An 18,501-nucleotide genomic window follows, 5' to 3' on the forward strand; every position below is an offset into this window, starting at 1 on the left:
CACTGTTTCTTTTGTTCCTTAGCCTCCTTGCTCTATCTTGCAATCCAATAGTTACTTGTAACTCAAACCGACACCGAGCAAGCTCTAAATTTCATCTTGAGATGTCTGCTAAGAGATGCAGTAGCTTGCAGTGGCATTCAATGTACACTGCTTAAAATAGCCTAGGTTCCCCATGGGAGAGTTCAGGGTGCTGTCACATTAGGTGCCGAATTGACCAAACATCTTGCTCTGCTCTCTCCTGCTTCCCACTGCCTGTCTTTTCCTCCTCCTTTGCACCATTTCTCCCTCTGGCACACTCCCTAATCCAAGGAAAAACTTATTCCCCACCCCCAGTTTACTGTCCCTAACTGTGGAGTTTAGGGAGCTGAACTGACTGGTAGAGGGGTCAGACGTGCCCTGGAGCTGCCTAAAGGAAATAACACAAAGGAAACACCTGAAGCAGGGCAAGGGGAGTAGCACCAACCTTTTCAGCAGCTGGAGGATATTGAATCAGGCCGGCCCAGCCCATGAAGCTACCCACTTCTGCAAGCGGCAGTTTTCTCAACGCCCTGGAAATATTTAACCCAAGCTTGCTCTTTCTCTCTGCCTGCTAGGGTGGTGCTGGAATCATAGGTGGAATTTGCAAAAACCAGCCATACAGTTAATTTATTAATTATAAGACCAGCATTATGCTGGATGCAGAGAAGCAGACTGTAAGAAGTCAATGCTTGAATTTCATCTGATGTTTGTAAAGCTTGCTGTGACACCATTTGAATTCTGCTTCAAAATCCTGTTTAATTATTCACTACAAAGGCAGGCAGTATCTTTCTATTACATTCATGGAAAACGTGGAAACATTTTTCAGTGCAAAACAACAGAGAACTGTTCACTGAACAAGCTATACAACCTCTGCCAGGGTAGCCATTTCATCATCTGGAGGAAGTGTTTTCACATTCTGCTAAAGCTGGATTATTATTAATATTTCTGTTTGCTTTGATAGGGGCATTCTTAACAAAAAAAAATAAAAGGAAAGAAAATATGCCTTAAATTTACCAAAGAAGCCAAGTGAGAAAAATAATTTTATTATAAAAGATGACATTTGGATAAATTGAGACCAGTTAGAAAATCTCTACCATACAAGAACCAAAAGTTAATAAACAAGAATTTAACAAAGCTAACTTGATTTCCTCCCTTACAAGTGAAATTCTGCCCGTAAGGGAAAAATGACTTTGAGTGGGGAAGAGGGAATGACCTACTCTTCAATTATTTCTTTTTTGCTTAGATACTGTAAATAGATAGCCTTCTTACACACACATTTCAAAAAGACACAATTTTTCTTGCTGGCAGATTCACAAATAAAATACTTGAAATAGGATTGAAGCAAGGAGCAAGGAAACAAATCGCTCCTTGTTAAACTGCTCAGGGAGAGGAAAGAGTTGTCACCTGCACTGTGCCCTTGCTGGCAGAATGGCTGGGGGGCAGGGCAGGCTTTCACAGCTCCCCCCAGTACCCTCCCTGTGCCTCGAATCCAAATGCTCAGAGGGCTCCAGCTGGACGAGTGTCCAGTAGTCAGGGCCAAGAACTGTCTTTTTCCAAAACGCACCGTGTCCTCAGGCACTTTCCTGTGACAAAATGCTTCCATTTTGGATGTTCATGTAGGCAAGCTGAAGATAACCATCTAAAATGGAAGGATCTGTGATCCCATAGGCTGCTCTTACCAATCTTAATAAATAACAAACAGACCAGGACAGGTGATTGCCGGAGTATCAAAAGGCAGGTGCTTAGCATGAATGAATTTTAGACTGGAAGGGGGAAAATTCTCAAAAATCTTTTTCAGTCACATACAAGATTAGCACCTAATACTTCTTTATAAAGGTTTATTCTCAGCTGAAGAAAGGGGGGAAAATAACCTTACTTGGATTACCTCAGACACACATAACACATCAAAATAGTCACGAGCTTTGTCCTGTGGAAAAGTAGAAGCAGCTGAAAAATAGACGGGAAGATTGAGAAGGGGATTATTTGTAATTGAGAAAACAGTGCCTCCCCTACAATGAGCAGGTTCAGTGGAACAGCACTGCCTATAGCTCCTAGGCAGGCTACCACATCTGAACGGTCCCTAAAAGCATCTGTTCGTTATGCTTTAATGTGGAATGGAAAAGTAGAATGACATCCCTTGGAAGAAAGAGTGCGTACCAAATATAGGGGGTAGTCACATGATTTCTCCAGAGAGGATTTTATCTCCTCATAGCTTTCTTTAGCAGACAAAAATATTAGGCTTCATTGGACAGAAAGCAATAATTGAGGCATCTCCTACTGCAAAGCAACACTTAATATAATTTAACAGCGCTTAAAAAAAATGTAGTAAGACAATGAGGTGGGGGGGTTTGGGTGTTGTGGGTTTTGGTTGGTTTTGTTTTCAGGAAAGTGATTTCAATGGAACACCATGAAATTTACCCTACTCCAAGCCAGTACCAGGGTTCATCCTGACCTTACACGTAAGTTACAGGGAGGGGCAAAAGATGAAGGAAGCAAGGGGAGAACACTTTCTGGTGTGGAGAGTATTGCTAGATGCCCCAACTCTTTGTGGTGAGGTAGAAAACTTGTCCCTCTTGCACCACTCTGCCACAGTCCCTCCAGGCACCAGAGCTGTATTTTGCAGGAGTGCATTGCAACACTGTCCCATAAGGACTGTGCCAGTCCATCATGGTTCCTTTAAGTACGTAGCATTTGCACAGATACCTGGAAGGACCTACTAGCACTGTACTCTTTTGAAGTAAGCAGCATATGATAATATCACCCATGAGCATATTTCCCTGCAGAGATCATCAGGGTTTTACTCCATTTTTGCAGAGAATTGGCTGGAGAAGAAGACCAAAGATCTGTATTCCCTTCCTTCTTCAGGTTATAAATCCTATTGCTACTTGGGTTTACTGTGTTCTTCACCTCATACCTTCTGGAAGGATACACCTGTCAACAGGATGGGCTTCAGGTTTGATTCTTATCACACCACTGAGCCCACTGTATGTTTAATGCAACCAAATTCCTGACATATATGGGTACCTCACATATGTTGGGAAGAATTGTTCGTGCTTCCCACTTGACAGATTGGAAAACGTCTGTTGGCAAACAGATGTAGGCCTATGTTCTCAGCAGACTTAAATGCTTTGAAGAACCAGACCACATATTGGACTATCCTTCCACAACACTGCTGTTACAATGGCTTAGACTGAGGTCCTAGAACTAAACAGGGAATGGAAATTAGGAGAGATGGCATCTCAGTGCCACCACACCTCATTCCATTTCCATTTAAAGTAAACCTACATAGTACCTAGCTGCTTTTACAGCCTTATTTAGCTTTACCATCTTGCATCTACCAGTGGACAAAAGTTGTTTGCCTTGGTCAAGACATTCTGCTAATGTCTTTAAAAATGCCACACGTTAAACAAAGGGAACAAAAAAACCCCAACATTGTTCCCTTCCCCAACATCATCAGCTCTAACTGTCAACAGAGGAGACTGCTTCCTTGCAGGCCACCACTGATACGTCAAAACAAAAACGTATTGCTTGATATTATTAACTTCTATCTCAACACAAGTGAGTCATTGTAAGTGGCTTAAGCTGCATGCCACTAAGACCATACCATCTATCCTCATTTCTTCCAGACAGGATGCTTCATGCAAGACTTTTAGCCTTAGAAGTGTTGTTCATCACATGGACAAATACAAATCAACACCCAATAAAGGTGAAGGTAGTAAGATTACCTAATCTGAATTCCTTTCGGTGGTTCTGCTTTCTCTGTGAAACAGAAAAAGTGCGACCATGAGCACTTGCAGAGACATCTGTTTGTTGTTTGGCATACAGCAGTCAGCCTCCAGTTTTTATAGTGCATGGTCTCCTGGGTGATAGATACAGGTAAAGCTTAAAGATCCAACAGGAAAAAAAAAAATGGTATTGTAGCCCCCAGGCCCAGTAAAAGGCTCATCCTTCCTTATGGTTAACTTACTGTTCCTACCAAGGAGTTTTGAACCTCCCCTCTAAATCTTCCAGTATCTCCCTTTCCTGTATTTTCAGCTCCTACTGAAATGATGGTTTGATTTTTTTTAAAATAATTATGACTGGCAAATAAGCTGTGTAGGATTTAGGAAAGAACATGTTTCTGTCTAGAGTATCGCTATTTATGGTTTCTCTTTCTCTAGAGAAAAAGAAACAGGATACAAACAGCAGCAAGCCATGTAGGATGGAGTCCCACTTTCTAGTAAGGAAGCTGTTCTGAAATGTGTTACTTGGGTAGCTAGAGACAGTGTAATTACACTAAGAATTAGAAGCTAGACATGCTGAACACGAGTGAAACCTGCTACACCCCCACAGCAGAAAGGAAGGTCTTTACTATCAAAGAGCAGGTTCTCACATTTTAGTTAAACTTTGTTTAAATTCTTTTGCTGGCTCCCCTTCTCAGCTTTACAAACAAAGCTATATGATAAACGGTTTCAAGTGCAACCCAGCCAGGTAATTTCAAGGGAAGGTTACTCTGACAACCGGATAAGCTGTTATTTTCCCAAAGGGCCTGGGGCAGCATGTAGTAACTCAGTTACTAAAACAACCTCAATTTGTTTAATGCTTAATCCTAGAACTGCACAAGTGCTGAGGAACACAAGTACTATCGTGCGTATATACAGTTGTGTTTGTTTACTGACAGTTCAGGCAGTTTAAGTGCTTCTCATCCCTCTGTACAGGGTGTACACCAGAAATGAAGCCTACAGATGAGAGAAAAGCTTTAGCAAGTGTCTGTTGTCCTGCACACCATCGTAGGTCTCACTGTAAGATAACAGGCTCATCAGCAAAGGAACAGGGTGCACTCAGAGCAGTCTGCAGGCAGTGGTCAATTAAGAGAGCCAAAATGGGCAAGATGTTAGCATGCACAGTAGCTCCCTTTTAAGTCTTTATTTCAGTAATGCCTTACAACCATTTCCTTAAAGGATTACAAGAGAGGTTGCACACACCAGCTCTTTCAGAACAGTAAGGACCACAGTAATTGTAACATGGTAGCAGTTCTCAAAACGTTGTTTTTTTTTTTAGTGCAGGAGCACTTCCTAAGAGGCATTTGGGTGAACTAAGGACTAAGCGTACATATTGGGTAGCTGCTACACTCCACAGGGGATTTTACTCTTGTTATGCAGGAGTATGAAGTCTCATAGGCCTTATTACTACTGACAACTGCATGGTAGGCACACTGAGGATTCTTGCATCCTTTAAGCATATAGCAATACAAGGCCCCCCCCCCCACACTCTAAGGAAGCCACACTTACCTCTGCAAAGATGCACCTGCCTGGGTAGAGGTCCATTTCCTGCTGCAGGGACCATGAGCATCAAACAACAGCCCTGTAAATGCATAATTTGGCTGTGGGAGACAGCTATTGTCAGGGTATCTACCACACTACTTTAAGATTGTACATACGCTCTGGGCAGCCTTTTGGGCCGTGTTATCTAGAAGTCTGCCCATCAACTCTTACCTCCTATAGGGAATTGATAGCCCTGAAGAGCCATTGCCTTTACAGTTAAGGGCAGCTTAATGACTATTATTAGGAAACATTCAAGAATTTTATGCCTGAAGAGCAAGTTCAGGTTCTTACTCAAGTTCAAGTTGTCTGATGGTACAGACCCATGCTTCTCTCAATGGACTTTTCCTATGTAGAGACAGGAGAGTTCAGGACCAAGTCAAATCACAGACAGCCACCCATATGCATACACTATAGGCCCTGGAACAAGTAAAGTAAGACCTGCTGAATAGCAGTGGGGAAGCCTGCAGCTATCCTGTGAAATCACTTTTGACAGCTTGTAATGCAGAATTCAATACCTTCTCGCTGACCTCACCACCATGTATGTCCATAAATAGGAGTTGCAGGATTCTTAAGTGCAGTGTCTTATTTCTATTAGTTAAGGCAGCTTTCTCCCCAACAATAGGTTAAGCTGCTACACACAAGAGTGTCTAACAGTGAACCACCAGTTTCCATAAGTTAGCTACCATTTTAAGCTGAGCAACTGCAAAGTTCACTCAAGCTGCCAGATTCATGGCCTCAGATATCTTGTTTTATTGATTTTAACTTTCATTGATGTTAAGAATTACACTGAGAAGTAAAGCTACAGAAAACTACACAAGAGTTATTTTCTTGATCTAGAGAGAAATAAGTAAGAGGAGACAGTTTAGGACACAAAAAGCCTTTATGTTTGAGAAGTTAACCATTTCAACAGAAGACTTTGAAGTATTTTTGCAACTACTGTTACATTGGACAGTCAAGGATACAAAACTGCTGACAGAAGCAACAGTGGAGAGCACCAAATTAAAAAAATGCATGCTTCAGCACAACTGCACAGATTCCTCCGCTCAATGAACACTTGCCTGCTCAGACTATACTTAACTCCTACCCATTTCGACTTTATGCCTCATCCTCCTCTCCTTCCTCTTCAAATTCCCCCTGCTCATCAGCAGTGGCATCCTGGTATTGCTGGTATTCAGAGACCAGGTCGTTCATGTTGCTCTCAGCCTCCGTGAACTCCATTTCATCCATGCCCTCGCCGGTGTACCAGTGCAAGAACGCCTTGCGCCGGAACATGGCCGTGAACTGCTCCGAGATCCTCTTGAAGAGCTCCTGAATAGCCGTGCTGTTGCCAATGAAGGTGGCGGACATCTTGAGGCCGCGCGGGGGGATGTCGCAGACGGCCGTCTTCACGTTGTTGGGGATCCACTCCACAAAGTAGCTGCTGTTCTTGTTCTGCACGTTGAGCATCTGCTCGTCCACCTCCTTCATGGACATGCGGCCCCGGAAGATGGCGGCCACCGTCAGGTAGCGACCGTGGCGGGGGTCGCAGGCGGCCATCATGTTCTTGGAGTCAAACATCTGCTGCGTCAGCTCGGGCACCGTCAGGGCTCGGTACTGCTGGCTGCCGCGGCTGGTGAGAGGGGCGAAGCCCGGCATGAAGAAGTGCAGCCGGGGGAAAGGCACCATGTTGACCGCCAGCTTGCGCAGGTCGGCGTTCAGCTGGCCGGGGAAGCGAAGGCAGGTGGTCACGCCGCTCATGGTGGCCGACACCAGGTGGTTGAGGTCTCCGTACGTGGGAGTGGTCAGCTTCAGGGTGCGGAAGCAAATGTCATACAGGGCCTCGTTGTCAATGCAGTAGGTCTCGTCCGTGTTCTCCACCAGCTGGTGCACAGAGAGGGTGGCGTTGTAGGGCTCCACCACCGTGTCCGACACCTTGGGGGAGGGCATGACGCTGAAGGTGTTCATGATGCGGTCGGGGTACTCCTCCCGGATCTTGCTGATGAGCAGGGTGCCCATCCCAGAGCCCGTGCCGCCGCCCAACGAATGGGTCAACTGGAAGCCCTGGAGGCAGTCACAGCTCTCCGACTCCTTCCTCACCACATCCAGGACCGAGTCCACCAGCTCCGCACCTTCCGTGTAGTGCCCCTTGGCCCAGTTGTTGCCAGCCCCGCTCTGACCTACAGGGCAGACCAGAAGTAAGGTACCACGTTACTGCCCCGGGGAGGAATGGAGATGATCCCGCTTCTCCTGCCCCACAGGCTTCACCCCTCACTTCCATCCCCACTGCCCTGTTGGGATGTCAGTTGACCCAGTGACCCCAGGTCACTCACTCTGAGCCTTTCCTGCACCCACAACTCCTGCTTTGGGACACCTCCAGCCCACGCTCACTCACCAAAGACAAAGTTGTCAGGCCGGAAGATCTGGCCAAAGGGGCCAGAGCGCACAGAGTCCATCGTGCCGGGCTCCAGGTCCACCAGGATGGCGCGGGGGACATACTTGTTACCTGCGGGAGGAACCAGCACCAGCGTTACAGCCCGGCAGCCAGTGCTGCAGGAGCCCTGCTGCACTCCCTTCCGCCTCCCCGCATTTCGCTGCCCAGTGTGCAGAGGGTGAGGGAATTCGGAGTGAGGTAGGTGGGGGTGGGAATACAAAGCAGCTGTTACAGCTGTGCCAGGATGACACCTGCTGCAAGGAGGGCTGGGGCACCGCCCTCACAGCGGGATGCTCCGGGGACATCCTGCCCCCCCCCCCCGCCCCCCGGGCAGCACCGGGGAGGGAAGCTCGTTACAGAGGTGCGTTACCGGTGGCTTCATTGTAGTAGACGTTGATCCTCTCCAGCTGCAGGTCGCTGTCTCCGTGGTAGCTGCCAGTGGGATCGATGCCGTGCTCATCACTGATGACCTCCCAGAACTGCGGGGACCGGGGTGGGGGGTACGAAAGGGGGGTCGGTCAGCGCCGCCACGCCCCGCCCGCGCCCCCTGGCCAAAGCCCCGCGACGTGGCGCGCAAGGATTCGCCGCGCGTGGGGGCGGCCCCCGCCAGACACGGCCGCCACCGCGCCCCTCACCACCACCCCCACCGCCGTGAGGGGTGTGGCACCGGCTCGGCGCCGCTTCCCTCCCGCCGCCCGGGACCCCTGCAGCCCGCGGGGAGCGGGTGGACGGCAAGTCTGCCCACCCCCCCCACGGCGCACCCCGCCCACGCCAGAGAAGCCCCCCACGTTCCCCCGCCGGCAGCCGCCCCGCACCGACCCTCCCGCGCCGGGGCGAACCTGGTGGTGCTCCCCGGCGGGAAAGCGGACCCTGCCAGCAGTGGGAGCCGCGGGACACCCGCAGCCCGGTGCTCTGCGCGGGCACCGCCCCTGAGTCGCAGGCAGAGGGCCATGGCGCCCCCCGTACCTTGGCGCCGATCTGGTTGCCGCACTGCCCGGCCTGGATGTGCACGATCTCACGCATGGTGCCGATCTCCGCCGCTGCCCCGCTGCCCCGCTGCCGCCGCCGCCGCCTCTCCGCCCCGCTCCCGCACTCGCCGCTGCGGCGGCCGCGCCCGGAGCCGCCCCTTAAATCGGGCGCCGCGCCCCGCCCTGCCGGTGACGTCATGCGGGAACGGCGCGGAGCCAATGGGCGGGCGGGGGCGGGGCGGGGCTGCGGCATTGTCTCCCGCAGCGGGGGGCGGGGCGGGGCTGGGGGGCGGGGCTCGCCGGGAGCGGCCGCCGCGCACCGGTGCCGCCGCCGCCGCCGCCGCCGCCGCCGCCGCCGCCCCGTTTCGCCGCTGACAGCGGGGACAAAGGCGCGGAGCGCGGCGATGGGGCGGCTGCCCTGGGCCAGTGAATCGGGTCCCGGGGGCCCTTCTTCCGGCCGGGGATCCGCCCTGGGGCTTTGTTGCCCCCCCCCTCCCCCGTGTGCAAACCGGCCCCGCCGCCGCGATGCTGGCGGCCGCCGTCCCCCCGCCCTCCCGCCGCCGCCGCAGCCTTTTGTTCCCCGAGACGAGCAGCTTTCTCTGCCGCAGCAGCGGGCGTTGCCGCGGCGGGGGAAAGGGGAGGGGGGCGAGCCCGGCAGCTGCTACCGCCCCCACTCCCCCCCATCCCCCCGCCGGTGCCTCCGTTCACACGGCGCCGGCGGGAGACCCCGCACCCCCCGGCAGCACCAAGCGCTGGTGTTCACCGCCGCCCTGCCGCCCCACGCCCGCTGTCAGAAGACCCGCGCCCTGTCGCAGTTCACCCACCCCCGGCAGGACGCGGGTGGGTTCTCACCCCCAGGACGGGCTGTGCTGTGTAACCCCTCGCCCCCGGCCCGCCCTGCCGTCCCCGAGCGTCCCTGCCTGCCGCTCCCCCGGTACCGAGCTCAGCTTTTCTTTCTCCGCCTAAAACGCTCGGATTTACTTCCCGCAGCTGAGCCGGAGCCGCTCTGTAGGAAAAGCGACGGGCCCCGCGCTGTCCCCCGGCCGGCTGCGGCCACCAGCGACCCTCAGCCAGACAATAGGGACGGCGGGTGCTGCTGCACCGGCGCCGGGGGCTTCGGGGGGGGGTGGGGTGTTACCCCCGAGCTCTGCAGTAACCGGGTCTTCCAAACGCGCGGCACTTTGTCGCTTCGTTGCGGATTTACACACGGTGAGGGACGAAGAAAGGCGAGGAGCTGAAAAGGTGGGGGGACGACACACGACAAGGGAAGGCTGAGCATGTGCGCCGCAGAGATGCTTTTCCCGGTTTATTTTCCGGCAGCCCGGGGCGGCGCGGCGGTCATTACAAGGGCCGACGGGCAGGGCACATGCCCGCGCCGCCGGAGGAGGAGGAGGAGGTCGGCGGGAGGCAGGGCACGGAGGGGCGGCACAGTCCGCGCCGCGCCCGGGGCCCTTTGGTGTGGTCGGGGTCCCCACGGGTGGCGCCTGCTTCGCACCCCGGTTTGTAGGAGCGTGTGCGGCGCCGGGGGGGGGAGGGGAGCGGCGCCCCCGGAGACCGCCCCGAGCCCCGGCAAGGCGGGCAGGCTCCCCGCAGCCCGCGCCAGGCGGCACCCCGGTAAACCCGGTTTTAGCCACCCGCTGTTTTAAGGTTGCGGCTGTTCTAGAGGTACAGCTAAAAAGTTCATCACCGTTTCCGGCGCATATTTCTTCGATGTACTCTTTCCTTTGTTCTATCCATGTGCCGATCTCCCTCATCTTTCCAACCTCGTTTATGCAGATCGATAACCCTGCCTGTGGCTCGCTCTAGATCTGGTTTTACGTTCCTCCAAGGCAATCTGCAGAACGACCCTGTTTCGCCTGATAGATATGCCGAAGCATCCACACCTTCCTTTTGTCCGCCTTACGGGGAGAAGGCACCCCACCTCCAAAAGGGGATGCCGGCAAACACACTCTCAGGTCCGTCTCTCCTGCAGTGATTTTGAGAAAAATAAATCCGATCACTTGCACTCCCCGTAAAATCTGTTTTTACTGGTCTAAGCCAGGAGGAATTTAATTATTTGGTTGACTACGCTTCGCAAACAATGTGTAGCTCTGATTCCGAGCGATCTTTTTTTTTTTTTTTTTTCCTGTGGCATGTTAACTGCATAATCAACATCCACATCTATAATTACTTGTTTAAAAATAACTTGCAGATTAGCAGCTCCGGTGGACCACTGACCGCTTCAGGTAACGATTCAAAGTCATGCCAGCCTTTCCCATGGCCGCGGTGGGTGTGCTCCTGAAAACACTGCCACAGCAAAATTCGGTTACCGCAAAAGACAGGTACCAGGAGTGCTCGCTGCTATGATTTCCAAGTATTCTGCACATCGTACAGTGCATATCAGTTATTTACTAGAGGAATTATTGACATTTCGACAGGAAAGGGAGCAGCTGATATTACACATCCTCCATACCTACGTTAAGCTCATTCCTAAGAGCTTGAAGCTTCAAAGGAAGCCATTTTAAAATCCAACTCAAGGAAAACAGATTATTAACACCAGAGGAAAGGAACCCACCCCAACTGCTTTATCTTAAATTAATTCACGTTTTTGAAGGGGGGGCGGGGAGGTTCAAGTATATCTTCTGTATAGAACTTGTTGAGACTGGAAGAAGAAGAAGGAAAAAAAACCCAACGTGAAATGTTGATTTCTAAAAAAACCAGCTGCATTACTGGGAGATGAGGGAGGAAATCCAGGTCTAGCTTTTTGGCAGACCAGACCCTTTAGAGGCGAACAGCAGCCATTCAGATCACTGCAGGAGGCTTCAGAAAAGGTCCTGCCTAACTCGAAGGTAAGCCTTTGAAAGAGAGGGTTTCCCAACGGTTCAGCGTGGCTTATTGCAAATTACTTGCTGGGAAACAAACTGTTCAGCTGTTAGCTGCCGGTGCTCCTCTCTCCCCTCTCTGTATTTGCCTCACATCGATGTGTCTGTCTGTCTGTCAGCGCAGCCCCTTCCCCAGCCCCGGGGCCCGCCCCGGCTGGATTCCTGCATCCCCGGTCTCCCCGGCAACCGCCCCCCGCCCCCCCCCCGCTCCCGCTCCCTCCCGGGAGAAACGAGCTGCACAAAAAGGAAAGGAACAACAAAAAAAAAAAAAAAAAAAAAAGAGCCTGCAACGTTTTCACTCGCCCGGCTGATTTCCCAGGGTGTTTATAAAAGCAGCGCGACTACGGGAGGGCAGACACGGCAGCAGGGCGGGTGAAATGCTGGCTCACTGGGTTATTCCGCAGCCATCCTCACCCGTCGTACAAGACTAGGAATAGCACGACCTCAGTCAAGAGTTTGTGTAATGAAGCTCAAAGCATCCACCCGCTTTTATCCAATGTATCCTCTCCCCCCTTGCTTTCATGGGTCCCATCCTCCCAGTTACAAGGTTGGGTGTGAACACTGTCAGAGCCTCGGCCTTAAGCTACTGAAGTGGTCACCGACAAAAGTCCCAACTCCCTTGCAGGATGCAGAAGGTTGCAAAGCCAGCTAACAAAAGCCTGAAGGAAGGATCCAGTCATTTTACTTTATAATAAGAAATATGTGCATTTGTGCGTTGTACTGCAGCAGTTTTTGGTCATTAGGAGGTTTTTCCTAAAAAGAAAATTGCTCTTCCTTTCACAACACATGCCCATCCCAATGCTCAGCATCCCATGTCATGTCCTTGCCTGTGGCTACTCTCAGAAAGACGTGAAGGACTTAAAGACCCTGAAGGTGCACCCAGACCCCCAAGAATGGCATCTAAGCTTTCCATATCTTGAGGGGCGGGGTGCTGTGGTATGTAAAAATGAGAAAGAAGTTCGGACTCTTGCAAGTTGAGGTCCTACCCCACAGAGCAGGCTGGACAGTAGATGACCTGCATCTAGGGTGGCTCATTACATCATTTAGAGCAAACCAACATTTTGCTCCTCAGCATGCATTATCGTAACTCAGAGGAGGGCCAGGGAGGGGCAGGCCAGGAGGACCTTGGGTACATTTTGGGGGAATGTGGTGGTGGTGCCCACACAGAGGGAATATTTTGTATCTATGCAAACAAAATTTTTTGTTGGGGTTTCCATTTCTACACACCTTCCTGGTTTTGGCACATGGGTTTCTTGAAGGCTATACCAGCAGCCAGACCAACCTGAGCCAGCTGGTGGGAAAGGACAAGAAGCAGACAAGGCTGGTAGCAGGCATGACTCTGTGCTAACTGTGACCCTAGGTAGCCTTGCCCCTGCCAAAAGTCCCATCTGTAACATGGCCCAGCTGCACAGCCTCTGCCCAGGCTCTCAAGAAAATTGCTAAGCTATGGAAAAGTCAGCAGCGCAGCACCACACCCGGTAAGAAAAATGTACAAATGCAGGCAGAGACAGGATTATAGGAACACGATCAGCAGCAGCTCAAGGACAGGGGAAAAGCAACACCAGCATGGAAAGCTGTGAGATCCTAAAGGAAGAAAACAGGGAGGCAGCAGCAAACTGCAGCATGTCAACTCTGAGAACGTGTTCATGGGAGCAGCAAAGGCCAACCCACCTCTCCCTGCCCAGCCAGCACACCAGGGGCTGTCTCTGCCTGTCGGTGCAATGCTTAAACCCCAGAGCTCATGAAAGCCAAGCTGTCTTCAGGCCACAGTACCCAGGATGGATGGCAGCATGTGACCGATGAGACAAAACCAGGGTGGCCCCAGGACTGGGCAGTGAGGGGTGGCCATGCCATCAGCAGTGGCCCCACACCAGCCTGGCTGCTGGGTGGGCTCTGCTCACCTGACCAGCCCCAGCAGGTGAGGCCCTGGGCCATGGCCATGCTGTACCTGCAGCCCCCAGGCCTACCCTAGCAGTGCCACAGAGGAGCAGGTGCACTCAGCTGGTGCTGCCATGCTCGCCAGAAGGTCCTGGAGCTGGGGCTGCTGCCCCACAGCCCCTGCCGATGCTGCCCATCTCAGGGCGTCCCTGGCCTCGGCAGGGGTGAAGCTGGGGGCTGCTGCTGCAGCCACCTGGGGCTGCTACACATCCTCCCCGCAACCGGCTTCAACCAGATTGTGGGATTATATTTTTCTCTTTTACTGCTGCTACAAGCCACCATTTCCATCAATTAGTTAAAAATATGCGAATGTTTCAGTTTTGCTGAGAGCAGCTACCTGCTAACCAGTTACTCATTATTAGGCAGGCTAAGGATTGCTCTCGCAAAACAAAAGCTGTCGGCCAGAACCCTGCTGAGCGGTCTCCGAAGGGAACCCCCCCAGCCTCACTGCGGCACCTTGTCAGCACAAATTACAGCAGTAAAAAGTCCCAAAGGAGGCTGTGAGGGTCACACTGGCACCACACGATGCCCTTCACCTGTGTAGCACTATGTATCGTGAACTCAGTCCCCACTAGCACATGCTGGATCCATCACAGCGTTATTTCTTGTTTCATCTCATTCATACTGAGGCTTACGGGTATACCCTCATACAAGCAAATAATAAGAATTCAAGCATCTAATAATGTCTCCAACCATATTTAACAGGTGAGAATATAAACCACAGAAGTGCAAAGGAGAGATGAAAAACGGTTTCCCTAATTAGGAAATTATTGAACGATGAGAAGCAAAGAGCAGGTAGGAGGCAATGGGCAGTTTTCCTGTGATCGGGTGAGAGTGCTGATGAGAAATTGATCTGCTCTCTAATAAATCTGCTTGCCTGGCCCCCAAACGAGGCAAGATGCTGTACGGATGCTGGGGTCGCCTAACTAATGATGGGAAGGCATTTTGATTCCTGTGTGCTCTGCTCTCCAGGCATAAATATTAATAAGGTTTCAGCCTCAGCGCTGGTGCTGATGCAGCTGTTTCTACATTCATGTGGAACAAATTCAGTAAATGCAAAAGAGCAAGGCATGAAAGAAAATATTCACGAGCTTGTCTGAGTTATTCCTGAAATCTGGTCTTGGTCCTTTATTTCCTAAGCAGGATTTTTTTCGCGTGTGTGTGTGTGTTCGGACTGAACTGAGATGGGGCAAATTTGCGTAGTTTGCGGATCTGGTTGCAAATGGCAGTGTCAGAGGGTAAAACCACTGTCGAGCCCTCATTTGCAGCTGTCAGGTCAGAATCTGGAACCGCAGTGAGACAGAAGCCACGTGCTTAGCGAACGCTCCTTTTTGCTTTGATCCTCCTCGATTAAACATTCTTTCCACCCCAAGGACCCATCCTTGAAACCCCGATAGCAACACGCTGCCCTGCATCGTTACCAAGTGGAGTTTCTACTGAATCCTTTGCCTTGCTCGGCCAGCTAGGATGTGGTACGTTAAGTAAGCAGGAGTCTTTGTAACCGGACTGAACAAAGCGTTTTTTCCCAAGGTCTTCTGCCACCACCCTGCTCTCTCCTCCCTGCAGTAACATTGCGGCTGGCAGCGCTGCTTGCTGCAAGGAAGAGTGTGCTTGTCAACTCGTTAACACTTTTCTTTTTTCCTTTGCAAAAGGCATGGTTGTGCAAATGAATCGTAAAGATCTTATCAGGCAGCTGCAGTGGCTGCACACTCGTGCCTCTGACACGCATCTTTCAGAAGACTGGAAAGAAAATAAATATAATTTTGAAGGCTAAAAAAAATGGCCCCAGATCACTGACGTGTATTAAATCTCTGGCTGACAGGAAAAGAAAATGACTGTTTGGAAAAATTTCTCTCTCTCCGACATCAGTTGCCCTCCCATGTTGGGCTGGAGGGAGAAGATCTGGGTGTCAAGAGCTTACAGCTGAGAAAAGAAGGATTTGGGGGACCTGCAGAGGGCTCTGGTGTGCTGTCAGTACAGCAGTACAACCTGTCTTCTGATGGCAGGATTTACACAAAGGCTTTGATCACCTGGTTTATTAAAGCTGGAAGCATCCTTGCCAAGCTAGAACCAGCAGCAGAGATGAAAACAAGTTTCCAGCCCTTCCTTCCCCTGGTACTTTAAAGGAATCCCTGCCGCTGGGATTGCAGAGATGCGGAAAAGGTGGCAAAATTGGAGTGCGGTGACACAGGGCTGCTGTGCTACTTGGGGCCCACAGGGTAGGTGGGTGGCAGGTGCTTGTAGGGGACTGCAGGGGAGGGAGTCAATCTGTGCCCGTGGAGCTGTGTGGGTTTTACAGGCTGAAGCCTCAGCCTAGTGAAGCAGATACGTGAGCAAACCATCCAGCCATAACTCGGGAGCCCGAATTGCAGCATTTTGGACAACTGCTAAGTGAAGTCCATCATACAAGCTTTATCTTTGGCTCGCAGGAGCTAGCAGGTGGTTTTTTCAATTGATTTCTGTAGAAGCTGGCTGAGATCCTGAATCTATTAAAGAAAGGTATCACTTGAAAATGCCATAAATTTCTTTGTCCTTCTCTCTCTTCATATTTTCCCATTTGTGGTTCTCTACATGACTTAGGCATAATTTTCTCCTGATTTGTGTTTGCCTCATGAGAAACACATAACAAATGTCCCTTTATGCGTCTTCATGCATATGCGAGCATTTGAGTCCTGGGGAAGGCCACCGTCCCTGCCAGGACTCACTAACAGCAGCAGCAGCAATGGCGCCTGGTACCAGCTTTTGCAAATGCCAGAACAGGGAGATGATTTCTCATGCTTTCCGAGAGGCAGCAGGCAAAGATATTTTTCAGTTGCCGTTCAAGGACGGGACACAGACTGTTTGAAGACACAGCTTCAGCCTGTTGGGATCCTATTTGACTTTGAAAATACAGCAAAGGAACTCTGATAACATTTTCGTAGGATAACACGCTCTGACAGCGTAACTATCCTGTCTGTTCTGTTATCATGCAAATAGGCAACACACCCATCTTTGGATACTCGTGCTAAGTATTATTTAAAATATTTTTAATTTCAGAGATTGGAGTCAGATCACTGAAGTGATGGTTATGAAAGTTATATTCTGTGTAACCATCAATAACATCAGCTACACTGATTAGGTGGCAGCAGTAGCTGTTTGAAATGCTGTTAGGAAATCAAATGGATCCCTCATCTAAATCATGCTGTTCCAGAACTGTACTATAACCTTGGAAAGCCTGGCCCAAACAGCCACATCCTTAATGGATCAGACAGTGTCAGGCTGCTCTTTAGTAATGTACAGGTCTAAGCTACTGTTTGGGATATTTACTCTTTCTGCTAAACCACTGTATTCAACACAGCAGGAAGGAAAAGCCAAGAGAAAAGACTGGCTTGAGCTAAGCCACCTCTGAGCAAACACTGAAGGGCTGCAAAGGGACAATGTCAGGCCTGTTGGCTTCTCTGCTTGTCCAGGGAGGAGGAAGCAAAATAATCAAAGCTGATTTTGTCCATCTAGTTTTGCTTGCAAAAGGAAAAATTAAAAGGCCATGGCATTACTTTAAAAAGTAATGAGAGTGCCCGTTTGGAGGACCAGACTGAGAGACAGGCACTTGCTGACATGCTTGAGAAAGGGAGAATCTGAGTGCAGGCATGTCCAGTCAGACCTGCAAGCTAAGAGACTCTGTGACAGGCTATTTAGTCCAAGGCCTGGTCTAAGAAGGAAAAGATTCACGGAAATTCTGGCATCAGCAAAGGGAAAGTACCCAGAGGGTTGGGGAAAAGACTAGAAGTGCAGCGAGTCCCATAACCATGACAACAACAATCTTTCAAAAAAAGGAATTTCATTCCCCTCCCAAAGCAACCTGAATCTTGGTCAAATCTTTGTTTATGTGGCTGCCAGCACCACATGTTGAATCAGTGCTTTCCACGGCTAAGAAAGTCCTCTTGAGGTCAGAGAGGCCCTGCACAGAGATCTACCCAAATTATAGAGCTGGGCAATCACCAACCATGTTAAACGTAACAAGGGCAAGTGCAGGATTTTGCACCGCGGGCATGGCAACACTGGATATACACACGGACTGGGGGATGGGAGGCTGGAGAGCAGCTCTGCAGAGAGGGACCTGGGGGTTCTGGTCAACAGCAAGTTGAACATGAGCCAACAGTGTGCCCTGGCAGCCAAGAGGGCCAACCGCATCCTGCGGTGCATCAAGCCCTGCATTGCAGCTGGTCAAGGAAGGGGATTGTCCTGCTCTGCGCTGGTGTGGCCTCACCTCGAGTGCTGTGTGCGGGTTTGGGATTAAGGATATAAAGCTACTAGAGAGTGTCTGGGGGGGGGGGGGGGGCGCGATGTTGATGAAGGGTTTAGAGGAGAAACAGTACGAGGAGTGGCTAAAGTCACTTGTTTTGTTCAGCCTGGAGAAGGGGAGGCTGAAGGGATACTCATTGTGGTCTACAGCTTCCGCACAAGGCGGGGAGGAGGGGCAGACGCTGATCTCTTCTCTCTGGAGACTGATGACAGGACCCGAGGGAATGGCAGGAAGATGTGCCAGGGGAGGTTTAGGTTGGGTATTAGGAAAATGTTCTTCCCCCAGAGGGTGGTGGAGCACTGGAACAGGCTCCCCAGGGAGGCAGTCACAGCACCAAGCCTGACGATGTTCAGGAAGCACTTGGACAACGCCCTCAGACACATGGTGTGAATTTTGGGGTTGTCCTGTGCAGGGACAGGAGTTGGACTCGATAGTCCTTGTGGGTCCTTTCCAACTCAGGACATTCTCTGGTTCTATGATTCCAAGAACATAACACTTTGCAACTTGAGGAGACGAGTCAGCCCTCGAGTCAGTAGCAGACTGGCATCCCCTCTGGTTCAAGCACATGACATACCCTACGTGTGTTACCCCAGCCTCGTGTCCCGCTAGGTGACCCAAGGACAGGAGAATAGCAGGATGTGTCAGGTGTGTTTTATGTCATGTGGGATCTAGGCATTAAATTGAGCAATATAAGGGAAAATATTTTTCAATACCACCTCTT

The 18,501-nt window shown here is 50.9% G+C and overlaps 1 protein-coding gene across 1 annotated transcript; it reads right to left on the bottom strand.

Moving 5' to 3' along the window:
* Positions 1 to 6,182: 6,182 nt before the first annotated feature.
* On the bottom strand, positions 6,183 to 8,856 carry LOC135311986 (tubulin beta-2 chain). Its single transcript, XM_064443514.1, has 4 exons — positions 8,698 to 8,856; positions 8,102 to 8,210; positions 7,693 to 7,803; positions 6,183 to 7,477 (listed from the first exon to the last, which is right to left on the bottom strand). Exons 1-4 carry the CDS (start codon positions 8,752 to 8,754, stop codon positions 6,417 to 6,419), a joined length of 1,338 nt encoding a protein of 445 aa, XP_064299584.1. The 5' UTR covers positions 8,755 to 8,856; the 3' UTR covers positions 6,183 to 6,416.
* Between the last annotated feature and the right edge of the window lie 9,645 nt (positions 8,857 to 18,501).

The sequence above is a fragment of the Phalacrocorax carbo genome, chromosome 2, assembly GCF_963921805.1.
Source record: "Phalacrocorax carbo chromosome 2, bPhaCar2.1, whole genome shotgun sequence".
In the NCBI taxonomy this organism is placed as follows: domain Eukaryota; kingdom Metazoa; phylum Chordata; class Aves; order Suliformes; family Phalacrocoracidae; genus Phalacrocorax; species Phalacrocorax carbo.

Bases quoted from the DNA above. Each gene is read 5' to 3' on its own strand.
- LOC135311986 (XM_064443514.1), bottom strand. From the start codon at position 8,754: ATGCGTGAGATCGTGCACATCCAGGCCGGGCAGTGCGGCAACCAGATC. The intron at 8,211-8,697 runs GTACGGGGGGCG...CGGTCCCCGCAG, and splicing joins GCAACCAGATCGGCGCCAAG to TTCTGGGAGGTCATCAGTGA. The intron at 7,804-8,101 runs GTAACGCACCTC...TTCCTCCCGCAG, and splicing joins CTACTACAATGAAGCCACCG to GTAACAAGTATGTCCCCCGC.